The sequence below is a fragment of the Anopheles bellator genome, chromosome 1 (assembly GCF_943735745.2).
Source record: "Anopheles bellator chromosome 1, idAnoBellAS_SP24_06.2, whole genome shotgun sequence".
Classification (NCBI taxonomy): domain Eukaryota; kingdom Metazoa; phylum Arthropoda; class Insecta; order Diptera; family Culicidae; genus Anopheles; species Anopheles bellator.
Window position 1 is genome coordinate 30,225,184 of NC_071285.1, and position 24,540 is coordinate 30,249,723.

Here is a 24,540-nt window from a genome sequence, read left to right on the forward strand (position 1 = left end):
ACCGACCAAGCAATTTTCGGATGCGGTGCGTGCCTGCTGCTGTGGGCTAGGGCGTTGGGTTTGTGTACGTGGAAGTGAAGGAGGTGGACCCGTCCCGACTACACCAGGAACCTGTTCGCCAAAACTTCACTCAAACTGTCCCCGCGGTTGGCGTGACACTTTGTTGGCCCTGCACGATACTATCGCCTACGGACAACTACACTACTCACAGGCACGGAGAGCTTGGTCCACCGGTGGAGAATGACGCGGACTTTACGCGCGCCAAACGGACCGACCGTCGACGCATCGCGGGATCCCGTCCGTTGCACACTAGCAGCGCCGGCCGGGGGACTCTACACATCGACCCACTCTGGCTGGCTGGCCCGAACGCAAGGGGCGCGCACAAGAAAAGAGTACACGCGCGCGCGAACGCGCAAAACCCGAGAACCCGAACTGAGCGCTGGCTGTGCTGCTGGCTGCCACCGGAGAGCAGATCCACGCGAAGCTACTACCACCACCACCACCACTACTACTACGGCGGAAGACTCAAACGGAACGGAACGGGGAAAAAAAACCCGACGACTCCACGCGCCTGGAATGACGACCCACGATGGGTGGTGATGCTAAGGGAATGAAATGCTAGGCCCACCCGAACCCGCGGCTGTCCCGAAGTAGCCCGGAGTAGCGCACACACAACTACCACCAGCGGCTCAATCGGCAAATCCACCCGTCCATTTCCAGGTGCGAGGGATGGGAAAAGTTTTCACTCATCGACACCATATTGCCACAGTCCGACGGCCTGATCCAACCTGGCACACACCTGGCGCGCGGACCCCGGCGGGATGGCAGGTGGTACTGGACTAGACGAGATCACCACGAGTTGGGCGTGGAGATGTGGCCACTAGAATGCGCGGATACCGGAGCTCTTGTTCCTGTTGGCAAACGTCTTCTTCAGCGTAATGAAGTATCGGTTGAGAGTAGGGCAATTTACGACGAATACGAATGGGTGGCCGTCTCAGCTAGGTGTCCCCGGGCGACACAGAGAAGGCGTGCACCACCGGGCGTTTCTATTTCCACTGGCAGTTCAGCTGTCAAAGTGCAGCGAAAGCGGAAAAGCATTGACGATGGCGAAGGTTGCTTCGATGTGCACAAGCCCGAACACCGAGTGAGACGGCGACGGACCATTTTCACTTCCGGAATCGTGAGGAACCAGGAGTAGAGGCGGTGATTAAACAGGGGAATGGGAATTAGTTGTTGTTGGGCGAAAAAAGGCGAAATGGAACGAACCGCATCGAATTAGAGCGACAAATTCGAACGCTAATTTTCACAAAGAAAAGTGAGGAAAGTCCAGTGTCCAGTGTGTGTGTCTGGTACGGAGCGTATAAAACTTGAGCCAGGTAACGTGTGGGGCGAGAGCATTAGCCAATCAATTGATTACCATCGGGCAAATTATTCAAATGACAAACGTGTGCACAGGAGGGAATGCAGGGCTTCGAAACACACGTTTCGTTTCGTCCGGAGCGACCATTATGAGCTGGAAAAATGCAGTATAATTGCATCACGATTCCGACAGAGATAATTAAGTTCACAAACTGACGCCCTTTCGATGAGCAACACTCTAGTCAGCGAACGTCAATGCTTCCACCCCCCACCCCCGGCAGGTTGGCTGCTGATTGCAGTGGACACATCTTTTCACGCTAATCAATGTGGAAGGCAGACCCGAGGAGCAGAGCCACCGTTTGTTGACCCGGGGGGGAAGGGTCCCATAAAAAAGGATGCTTCTATAGCGTGCGCCCTCTCTCTCTCTCTTTCTCTCGGTCCCTCTAGCGGATACGGATCATTTTACGCGCGCAGTAAATGTGTTTGCTTAACGTGCGTAGCGCGGAACTCTTCGGTACGACACGTCCTAGCAGAAGCAGGTCAACCAACGTCACACGGCGACCGACCGGGGGCCCCAACCCCTAAACACACAGACACAGACACACAATGGATCCATTCGAAACGGACACACACCGCACCGTGTGTCTATTTTCAGCTTACGTCAGCTGTTTATCTTTCCCCCGGATTGCGCTCTTTATGATGATGGGTCTCCGCGCAGTTCCGCGTCTTGCGGCGGTCGGGAAGAAATGAGAAAGACCACCCCCGAGGGTCACCCCGCCACAGGTGCGCCGCGGATGGGCTGGCTGGCTGGTCGGTTGTTGGTTCATTAATCGATTCGTTGTCAATCGTCGTGGCAAGCAAAGTTTCCGGGTTTTCCGTTTTCTCCGAGCCATCCGGGCTCGTCGGTCTCTCTCTCCCGCTCGCTGTGCACGACGACGGAATTGAGTCGCCGAATGACGTGGACAGCTTTTTCGTACCGAAACGATGTCACCTGCGTATGAAAAAGGAACGCAATTCTACGAGACAGAGAGAGAGAGACTGGAAATTCCACCGTAGCGGTGTTTTCGGAAATATGCCGACGGATCGAAACATTTCTCAGTCCATCCAGGAATCGGCCGCGCGCATCTCTTCGCGGTTCGAGTCGGGATTTCGCGTTGTTTATGCTCTACACGCGTCAAAACATTTCACACACGAAAAAGGATGCCACATTTTTCGGCCAATCCACATCCATGCTTCAGTGAATTTTTCGTTGTTCGTCGCACCGAAGAAGATCAAATGATTGGTTTGTTTGTTTCGCAGCAAACCAGATCACGTTCGTGCGTTGAACGAGGATCTTCGATTAGAGGGAGCTTCACACCACCACTGCGCGGGAGAACGAAGAAAACTCTCTCCCCGTTCCGGCGAACGTTTCTTCAGAGCAACGATACTTACGCCGTTTTCGTCAGGCTCGGATCGGACGTTTTCCGTCGCGTGGTCCGGGTTTTCTTCTGCGAACGCTCCTTGTACGACTCCGATCGGTTAACGGACACGGGGGCCGATTTCGATTTTACGCTGCAACGAGGGAGGGTGTGATTTAATTAACGAATGAAACCAATCGGTCCCCTAAAAGGAAGTTCGTATCGGGGATCGACCCGTGTTAACTTACTTCTCGCGGAACTGATCGTCGTCGGCGACCTGCTTGTAACCGTAAGCATCGGAGGTGGAGGTGCTGAGATGGTCGGCCGTGCCGCTAGTGTTGCCGAGGTGTCCGCTCGAATCCTGCCGGCGATCCGACGGCTGGCGAGCCAATGATATGTTTGCGCCACGTTCTGCAATTGATCGAGATGCGTTAGGATGATTGACGAGTTGGGTTTAAAGTTAAGGCTGTACGATAAACGAGATCGAGAGGTGGATGGTATCAGCAGAATGTGTCACAGAATAACTCGCTCAAAAGACAGTTAGAAGACAGCGCACAGGCTACTCCCTACGGTGATGCACAGGTGAACCCCCCTGTCGGTATGAGACCACACTCTATGTTTAGGCCAAACACGTCGTCGGACGATGTATCCATTTTTTCCCCGTTTGAAATTCGTCTTACAAGCGCGCTGATGTCACCGTTCGTTAGCCACACTTTTGGCGCCGTAGGTCAACAAGAGAGCACCGGGGACGCCGAGGTGGACAAGACAGGCGAGACTTGCTCGAGTACCAATCGACAGCGGAAACGTCTTATGCAAATGCAAACCAATAGGATTCAATGGGATTTGATGACCGCGACGGGCTAAGAACTCGTTTGGCCTTCGCTTGAACCATTGGAAGGGTTTCATGTTTCGTGGCATACATTAACCTTAGCGCTAAGGCATGAAGGATCACTTTCGCAGCCGTTCACATCCCGGTCATCGAATTGCCAGCATATTTACCATTTCCGGTCGCTTCATTCGGTTGGCCCACTTCGTCACATCCTTCCGCATCACCAGCGCCGCTGGCAACGCTGCCATCCACGCCATCTTCCGCCGAGCGGGTGCCACACTCCCCGGCCGACGACGAGGACACGATCGAGGAACGTTTCTGTTGCTGCTGCTGCTGCTGCTGTAAGTTCCTTCTGGACTTGGACTTTTGCAGTTTGTACTTCTTGTGGTGGCCCGGGGCCAGATTGCCGCTGCTCAGGTAGAGCAGATGCGACCGGGAATTGTTTATCTGCAATGGCACCAACGTCGACCAACGCCAGCCGTTTGTGCGATGTTTTTGTTTATTTCCCACCGTACACATTGTCACAACCCGGTCCCGGCCACACAAACCCGGGGTGGTTGATGGGTTTTGGGCATTAAAATTAGGACCACATGTTATGTGTCGTGCGTGATGCGTTGGTTTTGTTCCGGAGCGTGAGCAGGACCAGTGAGGCGACCAGAAAAGAGCAAGACAAGGAAGAAAAGTGTATGTACATTACCGACATCTGGGACACATCGGGATCGAGCCGTCACAAATGGGCGCCAGCTAGGAAATGGGGTTTCGCGGTGACGATCCGACCGACCGATCGGCGCACACTCTTGTTGTTTGTGTTTCCCTCAAAATGCCAGAAAACAAATGTGTCACACACGACTTGGTGACCATTAGCTACATTTAACGACTTTTGGGTAATAATAAACTAGCCAATCTCAAATTTCTACTTCTTTTCGCCAGCGTACGCAAGTGCGGAGTTGTGGAACTCGCCAACGAAACCAGATCCTAGCGAGCGATCATTCGAACGGTGTGTGAACGGCAGCGGCTTACGGATTTACTGTTCGCCAGTGGGTACGGTCCGGCGGCCGACGAAGTGGCCGATGGTGAGGCCGCACCACCACCGCCGCCACCACCAGTCTCGACCTGATCACCGGCGATCTTCGCCAGCAGCTTCGCCGGCGACTGCTTGTGGTGGTTCAGCTTGTTCTTGATCAGCGTGTTTATGTTGAGGTTCGTGTTGGACCGCGAGCTCTTGATGGTGGCCGACCCGGTCGTCGTCTTGGTGTCGGTAATTGGCATCGTGACCGCTTTCTTTGCCCCATCGAGCCGACTCTTGGACGAGCTCTTCTTGTAGGCGCGCGGCGGTGCCCTGATTACCAGCAACCCGAGCGTAACGCCCGATTCTTCCGGCGGCGGTTCCTTCTTCTTAGCGGCCGCCGCCGATTCGGCTGCCGGGGTGGCCGCCACTGCACCTGCACTCGTCGTCGACTTACTGCCATCGACCGCAGTCTTTTGGCCATCGTCACTTTTATGCTTCCGCCGGATGCGCTTCTTCAGCGTGGACACACTGAACCGATCGTCGGGAAAGCTTCCCGTGCGGAACCACATCCTCCTGTGGGGGTTTAACTTCGAGTGATTTCTTCAAATTGATCGTTGATCACTTCGGTCCCATGGGTCACACGGGTGGAGGGGCACACACTGACACACGAAACACACGCCGTGTTGCTGAAACAATTTGCCGTTGGTGGCCGACAGCCAACGCGTGTTGGCCTTGTCCCGCGGCGTTCCCGTGTTTATTTTGCCTTTACTTTTTCGTGTTTTTTCATTCACCAAGTGCGCCAATGTCAGCAGGCCGTTGTTTAGTAGGCGATCGCGCACACCACAAATCTCACACATATACACAAAACTAGTCGTTGTCGAAGGAAACAAATTAGATGTGCAGTTAAGTTTTGAGCCTTCTTTAGTGATTTTGAATATTACAGGTTTGGTACAGGCAGTTGATGTTCGTATAGTTGATCGTCTGGGACTTGATAAATAGTTCCTAATGAACGACTCTCAGCTGATCCCACCAACCGTGAGGAAGCTTTCTTGCCGACATCGACTTCCACCATTTATCGTCGAATTTCACAGATGCCTTTTTACTGCCTTAACAATTATTTTTTTAAAATAATGCGACGAAATTCCCCGAAAAGTCGGTGAAAACAAAATACGGTGATGCAACCTTCCATGATCGAAGGCCAACAAAAATAATGGTCGGCACCACTTAGATTTCACAACGAATAACCCTAAACAATGACATTCGATAGAGGCAAGTGAGCTTCAACCGCAAGTGGCGCCATTCGAATGTGAAAACTTAAAACTGAAGTGCACATCTAATATAACACCTTTGGGGTGATCGCTGACTGCACTCGCGATCGTCACTGCGCGCTGGTGTCGAGATGCGAAATCGGTTGTTCACAAAGAAAATGGAATAAAACACACCCAGCAGAGCGCACTGGCTGGTCCGGGATTGGTCCAGGAAGATTGATTTTCCAACGGTTTTCGTAAGACAGCCGTAAGAAGGTACGAAACAATAAATCTTTAACGCCGCACAGCCGCCGTGGGTTTGATCCGAAACTGCGCGCTGCTGTTGCTGCCGAACTGCTGGCAGCCAGAGCGGGCGCCAACACAACTAGAGAAACAACCCCGATGGTGGTGGTATTAGCGTTTTTCCTGCGACCGACTGACGGCTTTACATATTTCTCAAGCCTAAAGACGCGCGCCCGTGATGGCCGCGAAGACGACGGTGGCGGTGTGCGAGAGTTTATGCATTCGTTCTTTTTTTTTCATTATTCTTATTCGTCGTTAAATGGAGGAACGGAAATTTTAAAAATAACCCGTCAAACGTCTTCTTCGCGTCGTCAGCGTGGGGAACCCGCGTAAGACAGAGAGAGAGAGAGTTCACAAATCGATCTCGCAATGTTTCGCCGTCTCGAGATTGGGGAAGCGCGAAGGAATGTGTGTAATAATCTGCCAACGAAAAAAAGGGGGTTCGATTCTGATTCCGTTTGGTGGCGCTTTTCCCCCGAACCCGAAGGGGTATTGGTTGGAATTTTTGGTGACTTCAATGAATTATTCATGCAGGTGTACAGGCGGTGATCCCGTGCGAAACTTCGATTCCACCCATTCATAACCACCTTCTAGCTTGTGGAAAGACACACTACACAAGTGAGAACACGCAGGACGACATTTCGGTTCGAGTCAAATCAATACACTGCATTCCAAAGCGTAGGAACAAGAACATAAAACAAGAATAAAACAATCCACAAGCAACGGGGTTAATTAATGCAGGTTCACTCCGTTCCGTTCGCTCAGCTGCTGCTTCGGGTGGCAAACTGTGCCAAACTTGTGCCCGTGGCCCATTTTGGCACACAATGTTGCACCGTCCGCGTTTCATTGACTCAACCAACAACTACTGACGCGGGACGGTTGTGCTATCGTCACTGGAATCTTCACGAACCACGAAAAGATCATAATCTTGACGATCCTCTGGTTCACTTGCGTACAGAACGTGTTCGCTACACGACCGAATCGGCGAGAAGAACACTTTATAGGTCGCGTCTAGAGAGCACCGCAGCCAGTTAATCTCAATTGCCAACAACCATCCCCGCTGACGTTTCGTTCGGGGATATTTACTTTTTCTCCACGCGTGTGCTCTGCGCTGACGTTCGCACAGAACGCGACCGATTTTCTATTAACCTTCCCTCCCACAGCGAGCGCAATTTATGCATAATCATTAGTCGTCCACTGGCATTATAAGTTTTTGCCGCCAAACACCCACCAGCGGCAGGGGTCGAGGCCAACGGACGATCAGCATGGCGTTTCACTGTCACCCGTCCCGAATGGAGTGACACGAATTTTGCATTCCGAACCGAACACTGCTTGATTTGTGGTCCACATCGCTGGCGCAGATCGAAACGGTCGTGGTCCGAGCAGTAGTAGTTCGAACCCTGGCAAGTGCACCACCTTTTGAAGGTTCCTTACAGACGAAAACAATAAATAAACACACACTCATCGATTTCGCCGCAGCTCTTCACTTTCTTAGACACAAATGGCTCCCATCCAAACTGTCACTAGCAGGGACACGCGCATCACGTCATCCGTTCCACACGCTCCGGCAGCGGCGTGTTTGCGATGAGTCAATGTCGCGCGCGAACCAGTAAATGCCCAAAACCTGGCGCGCTGGATTCGGATTGGTCAGCACCTATTTTTTTTTGAACCTTTGCGTGCGCGATCACAATGCAAACACACGCGGTCAACAAGCGATCTTCAAACCCGATTCTGGGCCGCGTGTGTGGGGTGAGAGAGAGAGAAAGAAACCGCCACTAGCGAAGATCCGATGACGGGTCCGTTCGTCATCTGCGCCGCGGCACAACTGACGTGCGGTTCGCGAACGTGAGACAAATTTCCACAATGGAGACGCCTGCCGCGTGTGCGCGCTGAGCAAGATGTACTGCTTAGCGATTTTTTTTCCCTCATTCTATTGCTTCTCACTCGGTCTGGGATATGCCCGGTTGTCAACGCGTGCCCAAGGGGGCGGGGGTTGACCGTGGGTGGGACCTCCACCAAGCCGCCGGAATTGGCTTAACCAGCTCGGGTCAGGTGTGGATTGAGTTGAAAAAGTAGTGACAAAGTGAGAAAAACGAGCTGCGAGAGAGAAGAATCAGCTGTGAAGCGAATCAGAGCAAGAGAGAGCGAGAGTGAGAGAGAGAACCTTCCGGTGACGGTGATCGCATCCAAGATGGCAAGGATCGCGCTGCTCGCGCTTAGATGACAGTGAGAAACGAGCAGTGAGCTAGAGAGAGAGAGAGGGAGTGAGTGAGCCAGTATCCGTGAGAGAACCAATATCTCACACAAGAAGGGATTGCGTGGCGTAAGGGTTTTGCGCAACCCCACCGCAAACGGCGGCCAGTGTTTGCTGACGGCGTCCTGCTGCGCGAGGAGCGCCAGGGGAGCATGCCAACCGACGGGGTATGTGGTGGTGATAAATGTTGTGTGTGAACAACAAGTTTAACGAACTCCTCACCCATGCCATGATAAGCCGCGGCCGCGTGGAGCAACCCTTCGAGCGTGTTTTTGTTATCTTTCACCATTGCTTACGACCTTCGCCAACGCGACAAAGTTGTCGGCGTCTTAGGTACCTCTCGACAAAAGTGGCGTTAGATCTTCAGGCGTTCGAGATATAATGATCTCATCTCACAGACGGTACACAGACGGAGGAATGATCAATTGTGCCTCCCACAGTGATCACTTAGTGATCCCATCAAAGGCTCAAAGAGGAATCTAAAGGGCTGTTATTAGACTGAGCATTAATCAATCAGCGCTCCTGACCTGCGATGACTTTACCGTCTGATTAGTTTGTTTTTTTTCCCGTTTTTATACCCATCATTAGGCCACCAGCGAAGGGCGGTCTAGCGGCGCATCGCAGCTCGTAGGTATACATTTTACGCCTCGGCACGCTATCTCTGTACGGGCTGCTGTTGCTGCTGCTCAAGAATGTCCACCACACGGGAGGGAGACGGTGCGGATGTAGGCTCGAAGGCACGCACGTGCTTCAAAAGCCGTTCGTTCTCGCTAAGCCGATTAGTCATCGACGTGACGCGAACGACGCGAGAATGTCGGATGGAGCGTCCAACTTCGCCAAAGCACGAAGCAACCATCGTGCCTCGTTATCCATCAGTGGGCTGGCATTGACCACGTTTCTTAAATGCTTTCAATGAAACAATCATTGTATCACTCTTGACACTCTCACTCGCCCTATACCGGGACGCCACGGACAGAAGGGAACCGTCGGTTGAGAAAGCAAACACACATTAGCTGGGAAGGTGCGCTTGGAATGGTGGCCCTCTTATCTAAACCAGTTTCGGTGAACTGAGCCTCGCGACCGGGCCCGTCGCAGCGTCGACGCGCAAGTACACCTTCTTCGGAAACAAGAAAAATGACGTAAGCCCTTCTATGGTCGCACCAAAACAACGGGCCCGATAGGCAGCGCCATGACGTGTGCGGCATAATTGCGTGCAGTTTTTGGCGATTGCAACGGTGCACACAAGCAGCAGCGACAACTACCGGTTCTGGCAGTTGACCGGTTGCGGGAGAAAACTTAGCTCCGTTATGGTGATCGGAGGGTAGCGAAGAAAATTGCGAATGGCACTGGAAGTGGTTCTTCCATTCGCAGCGCGCGCGACTACGTCAGACTACACAAGGCTGCCCGAAAATGGGCTGGCAAAGCACCAACGTGTGGGCTACGGCAATTTATGTGAAATCTTGTGTTCCTCCGACTTGATCATTAGATGAATCGCATTAGAAAAGGGCTACGCTAGTCGTAGATGAGGTGAGAGATAACGGATTGAATCGATGTAACGCGGCGCAACGTTTGCTGCGTGAAGTAACACTCTTACGTTCAAGGAAGTTCATTTTCCGAAACCTCAAAGAGAGGATGGTCCTCGTGGGCCTTTAATAAGATCGGACTTGATCGCATCATATTGTTGATCGAAATTTTAGATAATACTCATACAGGCCATCTTGAAACATTTGATTAAAAAGTCAAAAGAATGACAAATGCTGATACCTTTCTCGATTCGGCTTACAGTACTGATGCAATACTCACCTCCAACGGTGGACTCGTCCGCTGCCGCCTCATCATCGTGACGCCGGGACTTATCTACAAATACGCATGATCAAAAACGTCAGCATTGTAAACCCCTCGCATCTCCTTTTAGCAACACTCGTTTCGCCGGAACACCGTCGGAACCTTACCTTGATGGTGATTGCGGCTTGAGATTTTCTCCATGAGTTTAGTGATTTTGCTATCGTTCTTTTGAGTAGCCGGCCCCGGGCAGCACTCGTTCAGTTCCTTTGCACATGCCCGATGGATGTTTAGTTCGCAGTCTGTAAGAGCCACGGAGAATAAAGCACCGTTAGAACGCACATCTGGTTTCACCGGTCACCGGGCCGACTGGAACGCTTACGTACTGGTGCAGTGATAACCCTGCGGGCTGACACCCCACAGGATGTTCTGACAGTGGTTGCAGCGCGTCACCTCGTAGTACGGCTGCAGGTGCAGGTAGTGGCCGAGGATGGTTTGCTTGCGGTTCTTGTTCGCCATCAGCCGGCTCTTGAAGCTCTTTTCGCGGCTCACAAAGTGGTGCACCTTGTCGATCGGGCTGCCCGGGTTGGAGCGCGTCACAAAGAACCGCTGGAGCACGGTCGACAGGGCGGAACAGAGGGCCGACCGTTTCGCGTCCTCCTTCGGTGACTCTCGTTCGATCTCGTCGCTAAAAACAATAGGGATTCGTTAGGACTTGGGCGTGTTCGGGGGACAAATTGGCGAGCACTGCGGTGCACTTACAGATACTGCTGCAACTTGGGCAGGAGCGTTTCCTCCACGATGCGCTGCTCCTTCACCTTGTCACCCTTGGCCATCTGCAGCTGCTGATCGTTCGGGCCGTACATCGTGCCCAGGCCCGCGGTACGCTTCGTCTGAAACTGCTGCAGCTGCTGCGTGATGCTCTCCTTCGCCTTCAGCCGGCTGCGCCAGAACACCTTGCGCAGGATCTCCACCTTGTCGTTCTCCTTCTGCAGCACGTCGTCGATTTCGCGCGCCAGCGCCTCGTCCACGTTGGCGCACAGCAGCGGTGCCCCCGGGACCAGGAATGTCGAGTGAATCTCGTACGCCCACTTGCGCATATCCTTGATGCTGCCCTCCTTGTAGAGCGTCGTGATGAGGTAGAACAGCAGCGCGGACGGGTCGGAGTTGGTGAGCACAAAGTTCAGAAACACCGCCAGGTAGACGGACTTTTCGGCCTCCAGCAGCTGGGTGAGCGACCGGAACGGGCTGTTCTCCTCGATGAAGCTCTCCTGGTCGGAGATGTCGTCATCCTCCATCGAGATGATCGGCTTCTGGGCCACGTTGGCCTGGGCGGCCACAATGTTGCTAGGCAGTGGACCGCCACCACCGCCGCCGCCGCCACCTCCACCGGGCGGCGGAGACTGTTGCTGATGATGATGGACCGGCGGCGCATGCTGATGGTGCTGCTGACGGTGGTGGTGGTACGATGACATGTGATTGTTGGCGTTGTTGCTGTGGTTGTGGTGGTTATTGCTACTGCCATTGTTGCTGTTGAGGGGGTTCGCGATCGCCAGATCACCGGCAGTGGTGTGCTCGTGGAGATGCTGCAGGTGCCCCCCGCTGTGCGGGTGATGATGGTGGTGGTGGTGTCCTCCGCCGCTGCCGCCGGTCATCGAGGTGCTCAGGTACGGCGGTGGTGGCGTCCCCGGAGGCGTCACTTCCGACCGTTTGTCCCACGAATCGGACGGTGTCTTGTGGTGCGTGTACGGCGACGATGTCGAGTGGTCTCCCGAGGCCCCAAAGTCCTTCGAACCAATGTTCTCCGGCGAAGACACGATACGACGATGCTTTTTGCTGATCGACTGATTCACACCGGCCGCTGCTGCTGCGGCCGCCGCCGCCGCTGCCGATTGGTTTAATGCCTGCAGAGAGTGACAGTGGAACGGTTTGACGGTGGCCACAGGAAGGCCGTTCCGAAGGAAGACGGAAACAAATTAGTCCAAACGGATCGGATACGATGATTCGCAGCAAAAACGCTACGCGCAATGTTTCCGCACGAAACAATTGATCAGCAAAAACCCAGCCCCAGCGGCCTGGCATCCGGTGGTCAATCACTACACGGTGTAGGTAAGCCAGGAAAGGGGACAAGTTTTATACAAAAAGAGTATAAAGGGAGGGAAATAGTAAGATGCTCGCGAGTTGGCCGAAATCGATAGGAGACCAGAAGGAAGCCGCCTTCCGCCTAGAGGAATGCGCTACGTATTAAAAGAGGCTCTTGGCTCGTAGAAAGTCCGGGACCACTAGTAAAACTATATCATAAGATCTCCCGTTTGTACAAAGCGAAAACAAATGTGTGGTGTTAAACGTGTACCATCATGTTGTCCCATGCACTCCGGCGACATGCAGCACCGGATGCAGTTTACTTTATCGTGCATTTTAAGTACAATATATACATCTAACACAACGTCAACGAGGTTTGTTAATAATGAAGCACTAACTACGCAGCATGGGCTAGGAGTAACTGGCGAGGATGTACATGCAATGTTAAATGTGGCTTATATGGTTTTACAACTACAAATAATGGCTGAAAAGGAATGGTTCACTCTACAGAGAGAGAGTCACACGTGTCTGATTAATGATTTTTTTACACGTTTACAGAGTTATGGCAACATTTGGGTCGAACTGGACGGAAATCACCACCGATGATGAAATATTTTAAGGTTCAGGGACAGCTCGACGGACAGCGCTTGGTGTGACAACTGTTTTGTAAAGGCTACTGCGACTATTCGATGTATTCGATGAACGATTTGATCGACGAACGAGTAGAGGTCAAATTTTCACCTTTAGGTACCTTATATTAGGTTGGCCGAAAAAGAAATCCAATCTTTTTGCGCAAAATTCCAATTTTTTTTAACGTGTTTCGGTGTGTCTAAGCTGGGTCAAATGAATGTTTTTGTATGAATTCTTTGCCATTTTAACTAGACCTTCTTCGCCTTTGCCAATCTTCACTAGATCCCAATTTCCTGTGACTCCTAATACACAGTAGCACCATCCTGGTTTTTCAGTTCTGGTTTGGCCACCGTTTAAGCTGCTTCAACATGCTTTGATTACAATAGTTTTCGCATGATATTGTCGTTTGTGACTCATTTCTCATCCCCAGCAGCAATCGGTTTAAGAAAATGGGTCGATTTTATCCCATTTGTTCAAAAGCCTTCACCGTTGGAATTTCGATCGATCATGGCTTTTCTGTGTTAATTGGTGTAGCAGCGAGTTTCTTATTTAATCCAGCTTTGCGCAGATCAGTCAAAACTGTCTTATGGTCGATTGCATCTGTACGAGGTCTTTAACATCAAAAATGGTTAAACGGAATCGACGCAGCCGTAATTGCACGTAATTAACTACAGTATCAGCAACATAAAACTCAATTCAAAATGTCAGCGGCCTAGCTTGCAGTTTCGCTTTTATCAAAGAAAACCTGCACCCCGTAATTCATAAAACTGAATGAAACAATAAAAAATAGCAAAAGAGTTCGTTTAGGTGAAGGTGAAATTGTTTGATTGATACCTTAACAAATATCGACCACTACAACCGAGAGAAAATAATGGATTTCTGTTTCGCCAACCTAGTGTAAGATTCCCTCTTAACTATCAGACCGCACGGGTCCGCCGTGATTGAGAAGTATTTAATGCTACTTGCTGACTATTTTTGTACACGCAACAAGCTCCGTGAGCTGAAGAAGCTCCAAAAGTCGCTCTGCAACGACTGAAATGTACAAAAGTAAGTGAGTAGCACTTTTTGGGCACATGAGGCCATCCTGATACAGAGTTTATCCCGTGGCATCCGTTCCGATCGCGGGAGTGTCTATTGTTTAAGTATATACAATCACACGCGCACACGAACACATACACACTAACACACGTGTAGAAGCGTAGAAGAAGGCGAAGAGTGTAGTGAGTGACGAGAGACAGAGTACAGAGAGAGAGAGAGCGAAGAAGAGAGCCCGGTATCCGCGAACCCGTAAGCCTGTTTTATTGGTTTTGTTTGCCGTTGTGCCCTCCTCCACACACACACACACACACCGAAAAGATTTGGTGTGGGTGGCGCGCGGGGTTTTGAGGTGGCTTCCCCAAACCATCTGCTCACCGTTTTCCACTCGTCTCCCTCGCTACTACTTACGGTCGTCTGCTGATGCTGCTGCATCTGGTGCACAATGTTGGGGCGATAGGAGAGCGGAAAGGCGGCCGCCATATTGTCGCGCACCGAGGTGCAGGTGGTGATGAGCGGGTAGTTCATCAGCGTGTTAATGCTGTTCGGCGGTGGACGCATCTCTGCCCCCCGTGCCGCACCGTTATTGTTACTAATGTTGCCGACGCCACCGCCGCCGACGCCGCCGCCGACGTTGTTGTTGCTGGCGGCGGTGGTGGTGGTGGTTGCGGTTCCGTTGTTGTTGCTGGCAAACTGTGGCGCAGCGCTACCATCACTGTTCAGGATCAGCGTCTGGCTCTGGACCGCTCCGCTTTCCATCATTCCGGGCTGGCGCGGCGGCAGAGGTGGCGGTTCCGCCTGCAACTCCGATCCAGAGCCTCCGCCGCCGCCACCACCAGCGAACCGCTGCTGTTGCTGCTGTTGATCCGCGGAGAGGTACATTGTGGTCGGTGCATCGCACGGCGAAGAAGTTGGTGGTTCCCCTGGGAAACTGTTGTTGTTGTTGCTGTTGTTGTTGGTGGCCGCGTTGCCGGTACCACTACTCGAATGGTTGTTGTTGCTGCCACCGGTGTGGTGGGCGGCTGCGGTGGCGTTGTTGCCTTTCTTTTTGCTACGCGAAGATTTGCCTTTGGAACCGCCGCCTCCGCCTCCTGACGATGGCGGGGTGCTAGTGGTGTTGGTGGCCGAAGTGGTGAGGTTGTCGCTACCGGCAGGAGCCGGTGACGTCGAGAGCACCAGGTGGTCCAGATCGGACACGAGAATGTTGCGCCGCGATCCGACCATCATCGTGTCGACCGTGTCTTCCGCTTTCTTGGGAATGTTGTTCCGCTGCGGTAGCGGTGGCGGGATGTCGGCGGAGGCAAGCCCACCGTGCTTGTTGGCCCCCACTCCACCCCGCCCCAGGTGCGGCGGGTGGTGATGGTGTAGGTGATGGTGCTGCTGCTGCTGCTGCTGCAGGTGATGATGGTCGGCCGCGCTGCTGGCGCTGTACTTCTTGCCCTTGGTCGGCGTTCCACCACCCGACGGAAGCGGGGAGGAGCCCGGCAACATGAGGCCACCGAAGGGGCCCACGTTCTCGCCAGCGGCCGTCGGGCTGAGGCACTCGGGCGAACCGAGGTGGTAGCCGGCGTTGTTCGGCGAGCTGATCTCTTTGGCGTCGCTGGACTTCTTCTTCGTGCCTAGGCTCAGCGAGGACAGCGAGCGGGGAAAGCGAGACAGGAACGCGGGCGTGATGGAGCCACTGTGCGGGGCCTGCGGTTGCGGGAACAGCGAGGGCGCGGTGGCCGATGCGTTGAACAGCGGGTACGCGCCGGTCTGAGGAAGCCGCAGAGTGTTGTGAGTGAAGAAGGGTGGTTGGTCACGCGTTTGGCAGTTGGCGGAAGCGGAAGTGATGGGGGGTGGCGGTGATGATGGGAGAGTAGTGTGCGATACGAGAACGTGACACGAAGAGAACGGGATTGCATAGCGAGATCGATCGAGTTGTTACGCAACAGCCCAGACACGAACCAGTGGGTGAAAGTGCCGAACGGTAGCCGAGACACACACCGCGAATCGAAGGAATGAGAGCGAATTCGATGAAAGCAAACGGATTATTATTGAAGGATGGCCGTCATCGATGCAAAACAGAAAGGAAGGAAGAAAGGAAGAGAGAGAGAGAGAAAGGAGGAGAGAAAGAATTTGTGAAATTGCACCACAGTTTGGTTTGCGGGAACCCCCCCATCACGCTGTTGCATCATGTTGACAGCGCAAAGAGAGTCGCCTGTTTGGGGATTATGGGGTGCGAAAATAGAATCAAAAACCAACTCCAGTTCCAACGCCAATCGTTTCGTATGTTTCAAACACGGTGTAATAGCAACCAATCATAGCCAAACAGTCAAGCCAAACCGCAAAACTCAACCCTAGAACAGTTATGAAATATATACGGGGTCCGTACGAGGAGGCAAACGCAAAAACACTAGAACATAACTTTCATTCTGCAATAAGAAAAAACTCAGGTGGGTCGAGCGTATGAATCCTAAACTGAGGGCTACCAGGCACAATTCCGGAAAAACGGGAAAGCAAACTCCAGAAGAACTACGGTACTACGGAATAAATATAATTGAAAAAACCAAAACAACTTCCGAAAATACAGTTTCTCTCTTTCCAAACACGGCGGCAGGGGCAAGCAAAAACACGCATTAGAGCAAACATTCAAACAATCAATCAGCAACGAGAGCAACGAAAGAATTAACAAAAAAAAAGAAACTGAAACGACGCTGGCCCCAAAAGCATTATGATGCTCGCAACGCTTTTATGCGTAACCGAGTGATGATGGCGCGGATGATTAATATGGTTACCCAGAGTACGACGAGCACAAGCAATGCACAGAAGGGCGCGCAATGGTGGGTACATGATTGTGATAACCGATGGCTGGCGCTGTGGGTTCTGTTCTGTTTCCTTCCGGCGTTCTTAAGCTGCACCCGGGGTTGTTAATTTAAAAAAAATTTCCGAGTCGAGCCGAGATCCAAGTGTGCCCCGGGTGCGTGGTATGTCTATGACGTGTGCGCGCACGGTGGTGTAGAGAGTGAAGGCAAATGTTTTTAGTAGTAGCAGCGGCGATTGCGGTTGCGATTGATAAGTAGGCGCGCGTCGTCAGGCTGGGTGCAGGCCATCCGTGTACATTGAACAGCGCAGGGCACACATTCGAGTATGAGAAACATTCATGTGTTTTGCGGCAGATGAAATTATGCTTCCATTCGTTTGCCGCCAAGATTAGTTGTTGATGAAAGTGGACGGAATGAAAGTAACAAACATTTGTTCCTGTTTGCAATGGACGCCCATCGCAGCGCGTTCGATTTTGAACTGATCGCACAGTTCAACCACAAGCCATCGTGGCCTGCTTGGTGGACGTACTACCAAATTGTTGTAGTTCCCCCACAAGGGGTTGTACGTGAAAATCGCAAAGAAAACGATACGGTTCCTGCATTCCGCTAGTAACGCACCGTAACGCAAGGTAACGCTATCCGGCAAGTGAACAGTGTTCCACCGATTGGACCGAGAGGAAAGAGAGACCGGGGGAAAACCGCCACGGCACGGCTCCGCCGCCTGTGTGTTTATGTTTCTGGAACGTTTTTCGGGTTTACCTCGCCACACATCTGGTGCAGTTCCTTCTGGAGCTTCTGGATCGTGGCCTCGGCGCGGGCACTTTCCGGCGTGCGCTGTTTGCTGCTGGCGCTCAGGTTCTCGAGGTTTTTCTTCTCCTGGTCCAGCATCAGCCGCAGCGTGTTGATCTTGTGCACTTCCATCTCCCGTTGCTTGGCGAACTGCGTACGATACGATGCGGAAAGAAAAGAAAACATGAAATGTGTGTATCAGGCGGAGAAAGTCAGCAACAGAAGGGCGCCATTCATTTTGTGGGCCTCGTTTAACTCTACAATCTTATCACACACTGGACCCAGACTTGGCTGAGAGGGTTTTTCAGCCCGCCCTATCGGCGGAACGAGGTTTGGTTGCGACACACCAGCGCCGCCAAGACGCGGCCAATCTACTCCGCTATCTGCGTGCGCCATCTCTGCGCCACAAGGCAAGCAGCCGGTCGGTCGGGTTTTAATGGAAATTCGTACTCGAAAACGGAGTCTCGGCGAAAACCATATTGCTTTATCGGTCCGCGGGGAACCACCATTGATCGGTCGGCGCGTATGTTTCTTTTTCTCTCTCCCCATTAAACGCGTCTTAGCCATGCCTTAGCCGGACACGTTTCTCACTTTCCGCCCTCAGCAAAGCTGGCCGCGAGCGCACCCACCACCCACGGTAGCAAGAACCAGATGAAATCTCCCGAAATAGAGTGATCTCCGAAACGCAGCGCAGGTAGATTGGCAGGCCGAAAGATTGTAAGAAAATTAGCATCCGTGACCAGCGGCGGCCCTGCTTCCGACTTCGATGCAGCAGACTCCTGGACACGGTGCGTGGGTGTGTGTCTTGCGGGGACGGAAATTCATCACCGTCTTCCGTCGTGCTCTGTCTCGCTCACACATCAGCCCGACAAGAAGAAACATATTTTTAGACGGTCGCCGCTGCCGGCGGCCCTCGTTGATGATCTTGACATTTTTCGATCGATGATGGAGTAAATTCGGTGGAAAAATAAACGATGACAGCGAGGAGAGCGAGAGCGTTGAAAGCAAACGCCATTATTCGCCGTTTCATTTGGACCGGGCGCACAGCACAGGTTGTCCCCCTCGTGGTAATGGAGGGTTTAATTTGTTGATAATTGGCCCCCCATCTCATTTGTTGAATGGATACTCATGTTCCAGTGGCGAATGTTTTGCGAAAAAGATTTTCGCCGAAACGCGATCGCTGCGCGGTACAGACAATGATCGATGGTCGTCGGCCAATCGGTTGACTTTATTTCTAAAAGGCAAATAAAAGTTAAATCAAAAAGTCGCTGGGATTGCTGGGGTTAGGAGGTGGAAGAACACACGCCCCGCCTTAATTCCCGTTGCGGGTGTCCGCCACGACGGCGCATAAATTTCTAATGAAAACCAGACACAACAGCTGGGGCCCCCGCCGGTGGTGCGGACCCCATGGCTCCCATGGATGGATATACTCACATCAACGGGCTGTGGAGCGGTGATGCTGTTGCGCTGCGCCACTGGCGTCATCGGCGCGATGGAGTTGGTCGACGGCGACGGACGCTGCATTCTGTTGCTGCCTCGCTGTACGGTCAGCTCAACGACGTCCGATGCTGCAACGAAACGGTGTAGACGAAAGCATAGGCAACATAAGTAACCGAGAGGGGGGGAGGGGTCTTGTTTGCGGTGGCAAGCGTTTCGATCCGTTTTGTTGGGTGGTTGGGTTTCATATTGCTAGTTAAAAAGAACATTAAAATAACAAATCTGAAACGACTGGTCGAGACTAACAGCAATAAAACACAGCCTTTACGCATGCAAGAAGAATTGAAATTTTGGCAAAAGTTGAGGCCACTCGAATAAACATCGTTCAAAGAGTATGGAAAATAGTATGGAAGGGCACTCTTGAGTTTAAAGTCTTTTTTAATTATCTGGGCTTTTACGGCTTTTTATCTGGGCTTGTTCAGTAGCTCGTAATGGAGTACTCCCTACTGTTCCCACCCCATGTATACCAATGCGCCGCGGAAGTAGATAAATCAGACTTAAAGTTGACTTCACAACGTTAGACACCGGATCGCAGCTACTACTAAGCGCAATCCACAAACACCTAATAATACTTGCAGAACAAAACTACTACAACGATGGATAGGCTAAGCTACACAAGTAACACAACAGGCTCTAAGTGATCCTTTCTAGTCCTCTAAGGTTCTACTGAAATCTCCAACGACGCTGCCTCTCCAATCGAGACGGCCGACGACGGCCATCCATTCCGCGCTTAGGAATGGATAATTAAATTAACTGTCTAAACATCTAATCATGACCCCCTTTCGGGGTCCCGCTTTCCATTTCGGTTCGGCTTTGTACAGAGGGCGGCAGCAGCAGCAGCATCCCCCCCTCACCATTTGCTGACCGATCATCAATCACACACTCGATCAGCGGCAGTTCCGCCGAAGAGTGTGTTGAAGACGGCGCGAGAGAGATCAACAACTAGGCTGCGGGGGGTGCATGACGGTGGCGGCGGGCGCATGTTTTTCTGTGGGCGGTGTAGTTAGTCTATGACCACCCACCCGTGTGCGGCGTTCTCCCTTTCGGAGTCGGTCGGTCGGTCGGTGTTGCTGTTTGTTTTGGTTTATTACCTTTGATCAGGTCCACGACGTTTATGTGGGTTAACGCTCGCACTGACGTTCCATTGACCTAGTAGTAGTGGTAGTAGTAGTAGCGGTAGTAGTAGTGGTGGTGGTAGTGGCGAGTGCGCGCAGATGATGACGGCGTTCGGCGGGATGTCCACGCGCGCGCGTGTTGCAAACGGGGTGGCGTGTTGCAAGGGCAGTTTCATGGTCGATTGGGCATGGAGCGCGCCCGGTACCCGCACCGGAGGGTGTGTGGTGGTGTAGTGTGGTGGGCGGGCAGGCGGACGGTGGTAGTGTTGGGAGTTGGGAGGGCCATGTTGTTGGTCAACCATAAAAATATAAGAAAACGAAAGCATGTTTTACATACATCATTCCATCGTGTGAGCGCCACACAACAACCTCTACCGGGCATCGATGTTTTATTTTTTTTTTTTTTTGATTTTGAGAAAATAGAAAAGACAAACATCAAAACATGAAAAACATTGAGCAATTTCGGGAAAACGGACAAGTAAACCAAAAAGAGAGTGAAAAGAAACGGACAAATAGGAAAGAAAGAATGGGAATCTTATTGAAGCTCACATGAACTGTGCCAGATCAGTACAATCAGAAAGAAAGACACGGAGAATGAATAAAAATAATCTCGAACGTATAGAAAGTACATGCTGTAAGTGAAATAGCTTTCTCAAACTAGGAAAAACCGAGGAGAAAAAAACATCGATGCCGGGCAATTGGCAAATTGAGGCGCGCTGCGAAGTGGGCACTACCTTCAGGATCATGTCGTCGGGCATGAGGCCCGCCCGTCTGGCCGCCCCGCCCGGTTTGACGCTCTCGACAAACACGGGCTTGTCGCCGGACACCTTCATCCCGTAGCCGGTCGCATCCTTGTTGACGGTCAGGACGAGCGTTTGCATCGCCATCGACGAACCGTTCGCTTCCCCGCCGCCGCGGGTTGGCGTCAGCGATTGTGGCCGCTGCTGCAGGTGCTGGGTGTTCGTCGACGTTTGGCGTGGCTGCGGTGCGCTGCCATTCTGGCTTGCCGGTGGCCTGCCCGCGTCCAACACCAGGTTCACGGTTGGTGGATGGAAGGAGCGCGCCGGATGTGTTTGTGTACCCCGAGAAGCCCGAGGAACGATGGAACGTGGACGCAACGCATCACATGCAATTAATAGATGGATGTTTAGAAAGAAAAAAATATTTAAAGAAACTTAAAACAACACGAAACTATGCTGCGGCGGTGGCACTGGACGGAACGGGGTATGGGTGAGTGAGTTCCATTGTGTGACAGCTTGCAGAGCAATATTGGATTATGCTGCCTTTTAGCTCGCATTGTGCCAGTTTTTGCGGAGAAAGCATTTGTGCGATTGGTAATTTTTGTTATTTTGTGGAAACGGATTAAACGAACAAACGAAAGCTCGAAGGCACCAAATCCAAGATAAAATATACCAAAACAGACGCATTTCAAAGAATTAAAGTATTTGCCATTTTTCAACAACACAAAAAGGAGTATTAAAACTATTTCAAGCATTCCTACAAAATACCTGCTCTATTTTACTAGTTAGTTTACAAACAAACATTACACAAAGCCAGACATTACAAACTAAAAATAAAGTCATACAAAGAAAGTAGAAATGAAAGCATCAACTGAATGTCGCTACAAACAGTCCGAAAGTCACTTTTCCTCGCCCATTTCACAGATTAAAGGGTTTCTCACGAAAGTCCGCTCGGGGAAACAATGGAACCAATCAACTTGGAGAAACTTTCACGCCCAGCAGCCGCCGAGCCGAACGGAGGAGAGAGAGAGAGATTAATGAGTAATTTTTGGTACAACCAAAAAATAAATGGAATGAACATTTTTCAAATAAACTCGGTGCTGGGTTTGGTTATGCGGAATGGAGGTCGAAGAAATCCAGAGAAAAAAGAAGCGAAATAAACTGTAAATCGGCAACAGTAAAGCCGACGAAGGGCGCAAATGGCATACTAATGTGCGGCACTCGGGAGAGATGCGTCCTCGGAGAGAGGATGGCGCCCTTGCACTTGCACTTGCCACACACGCGCGCACACACCTCGCGCTTGGGAATTAGTTTCCGTTTGGCCGCGATCCACGGCAGCGAAAGAAAATTCTGCTTTCTGTTTTCCAGGCCCCGGGGCCGCTCATGGGGCCGGTCAACAAGTACGCCCTACTGACACGGAACATGTGTACTCGTCGGCTTCGGCGTCGTCGACGTGTGGGATGCGAAATTGTATGCAAATTTGCATCTCATCACGGACAGCGGCAGCAACGGCTCTGCCCTCTCTTTCGACGGGCGAAGCTCACGTTTATTTACAAGGTCTTCAACCAGCCCACCGCCCAGCTCGGCAGTCAGAGGTCAGGCTGTGGAGAATGATTTAAATGCAGTTTTCACTATCATTGCACGGTGTTCGTTGGGTACCGTGTATCGGTGTCATTAGTCACAAACGGTAGGATTTGTAGAAGTGAAAGAATTGAAGAAAAATTCAGTTCATTATTGTGTACTGCTGCACTGTACGGTCGTTGTCTGTCGGTCTATTTTGAATCTGCTCTGGCTGGGTTGATATAAATTTTTGATATCGTTTTGAAAAAGTTATCCGGCATCAAAAGCACCGATAAGTCCTGGTCTGATTCCCTCTCTGTGCTTCTGGACGGTATCTAGAAAGACTTTATGGACTGATTTGTCGTGTGCCATTCTCATGACATGACCATCCCTCCGGAGCCTGGCGAGGCGTATACGCTGCATGCCAGTCCAAAAATCATTCAGAGCAAGGTGCTTTTTGAAGGAAAAAGGTTCCCGTGCCAACGATAACTTATCAAGAATCTCACAGGTCACAGAATAAGGTTTGCTGAGAGAGAATATTGTAGTAAGGAGAATATTCTAGGATAGGAGTTCAAACGAGTATCAGGAGAATTCAGTTCTTTCCCGTAAATGTTAAACCAAAAATAATTCTCATCGATCCGCAACATTACAGCTCTCCGATATTGATTCCAGCTTTAGCAACTAGACCAGCTAGACTAGCTCCGATTGTCTAGAACGTGTAGCGAATATCATAAACCATATCTGTAGCTTTAAAACACTAGAAATCCAGAACAAACAGAGACAATATTCGTCTGTCGTCACAAGGGCTTCGAACGAACAACAACTTCCCCGAGCTTTTCGTCCAATTTCGTGCCACTATAAATACCAGCAAAAAGGAGTTAACTACCAAACTAATCGATGGAATATTTAAGCGGATTCTAAAAATATATCCACGATGATCCTACTGCTGGCCCGTCGTAATACGACTAGAGAGAGAGAAAGAGAGAACCGCGGACTGCTTTCGAACGCCGGGACACCTCCTGTAAAGGTCGAAGGAGCGGAGGATGTTTGTGTAATCGATAGAACAAGACACGTTGGACCTTTGACTTTCTGCCCGAGAATGGGTTGTTCCACGACGAAGCCGCCCACGAAGGCCCCACACTAAAGCAACCACATCTGGCATTTGCCGCAGATGGCGGACTAAACAAGGCACTAAAAGTCTCATTTGCCATTCGGCGCTGGTTCAAAAGGGAGGAAAAAAAACCTCCAAAACTGTCCTTTCCCGATAAGAGGGATGTGGTGGCGTGCCACAAAATGGCAGACAAAAGTGAAGTTCTTTGGCGCGCCCGCTCTCGTGTGTTGTTCTCACAATTATGTTGTAAATGTATCTCTCGTTCATTAAGCTGCGCCGCTTCCGTTGCGGCGGAACATTTCACAACGCGGGGCAATAAAATGTCGTCGTTGGAAGAAGGACAGGGACCAGGTTTTTTTGTTGGGGGCCAAGAATCTCTTCAATGCCCGCGTCTCGTAGAGGCTCTCCCCATTTGTCACGGAAATCGTCATAAAATGTGTCCGTTACAATTTACACACGCTGATGAGTGTTGAGCGCGGTCGCTGGCAGTGTTCCAGGATTTGCGGCGACGATCGTGATCTAGTCTGAGTCGAGTCGAACGGCCAGCGGGGGAGATTCGGGCAAACATGTCTAATTACAAGTCAGGCTCATCCGACACATGGATGCCTTTTTTAGGATCAATCGAGGGTAAGGTAACTAGATATCTCTGACGACACCACACGTGTATCGTCTTGAACCACATCGAGAGCGCCGAGATCAGTCAATCGATGTAACATTTATGCATCTCGATCGAGGGGAACCATCATAAATCGGACGGGAGCTTTAAAAATAGGAACCGTTGTCCCCGGTACACGCTGAACTAACTCGATAGATGTGAGTGCGAATGTGTTTGCAATGGAATAACGGTCCCGGTGGGAGCAGATGAGGATTGTCCATTGCAACCTACTTGAACACAACGTCAGACTTCCAATTGATACGTTTCAAATAGTTATGTCTTTCCAAAATAGATCTCTTATAAGCGCTACTAACTAACTAAGTTTTCTTAAAATAAAATGCC

The 24,540-nt window shown here is 51.4% G+C and overlaps 1 protein-coding gene across 1 annotated transcript in view; it reads right to left on the reverse strand.

Moving 5' to 3' along the window:
* Positions 1 to 24,540, reverse strand: part of LOC131215411 (uncharacterized) — a 52,723-nt gene that overhangs the window by 21,823 nt on the left and 6,360 nt on the right. Inside the window, exons 2-13 of the mRNA XM_058209799.1 lie at positions 20,867 to 21,146; positions 20,109 to 20,166; positions 18,955 to 19,088; positions 17,491 to 17,670; positions 14,827 to 15,682; positions 14,339 to 14,745; positions 10,943 to 12,084; positions 10,567 to 10,868; positions 10,351 to 10,482; positions 10,202 to 10,255; positions 3,005 to 3,167; positions 2,791 to 2,910 (exon numbers count right to left, since the gene is read on the reverse strand). Coding sequence (XP_058065782.1) covers positions 2,791 to 2,910; positions 3,005 to 3,167; positions 10,202 to 10,255; positions 10,351 to 10,482; positions 10,567 to 10,868; positions 10,943 to 12,084; positions 14,339 to 14,745; positions 14,827 to 15,682; positions 17,491 to 17,670; positions 18,955 to 19,088; positions 20,109 to 20,166; positions 20,867 to 21,146 — 3,828 coding nt within the window. The remainder of the gene's footprint in view (positions 1 to 2,790; positions 2,911 to 3,004; positions 3,168 to 10,201; positions 10,256 to 10,350; positions 10,483 to 10,566; positions 10,869 to 10,942; positions 12,085 to 14,338; positions 14,746 to 14,826; positions 15,683 to 17,490; positions 17,671 to 18,954; positions 19,089 to 20,108; positions 20,167 to 20,866; positions 21,147 to 24,540) is intronic.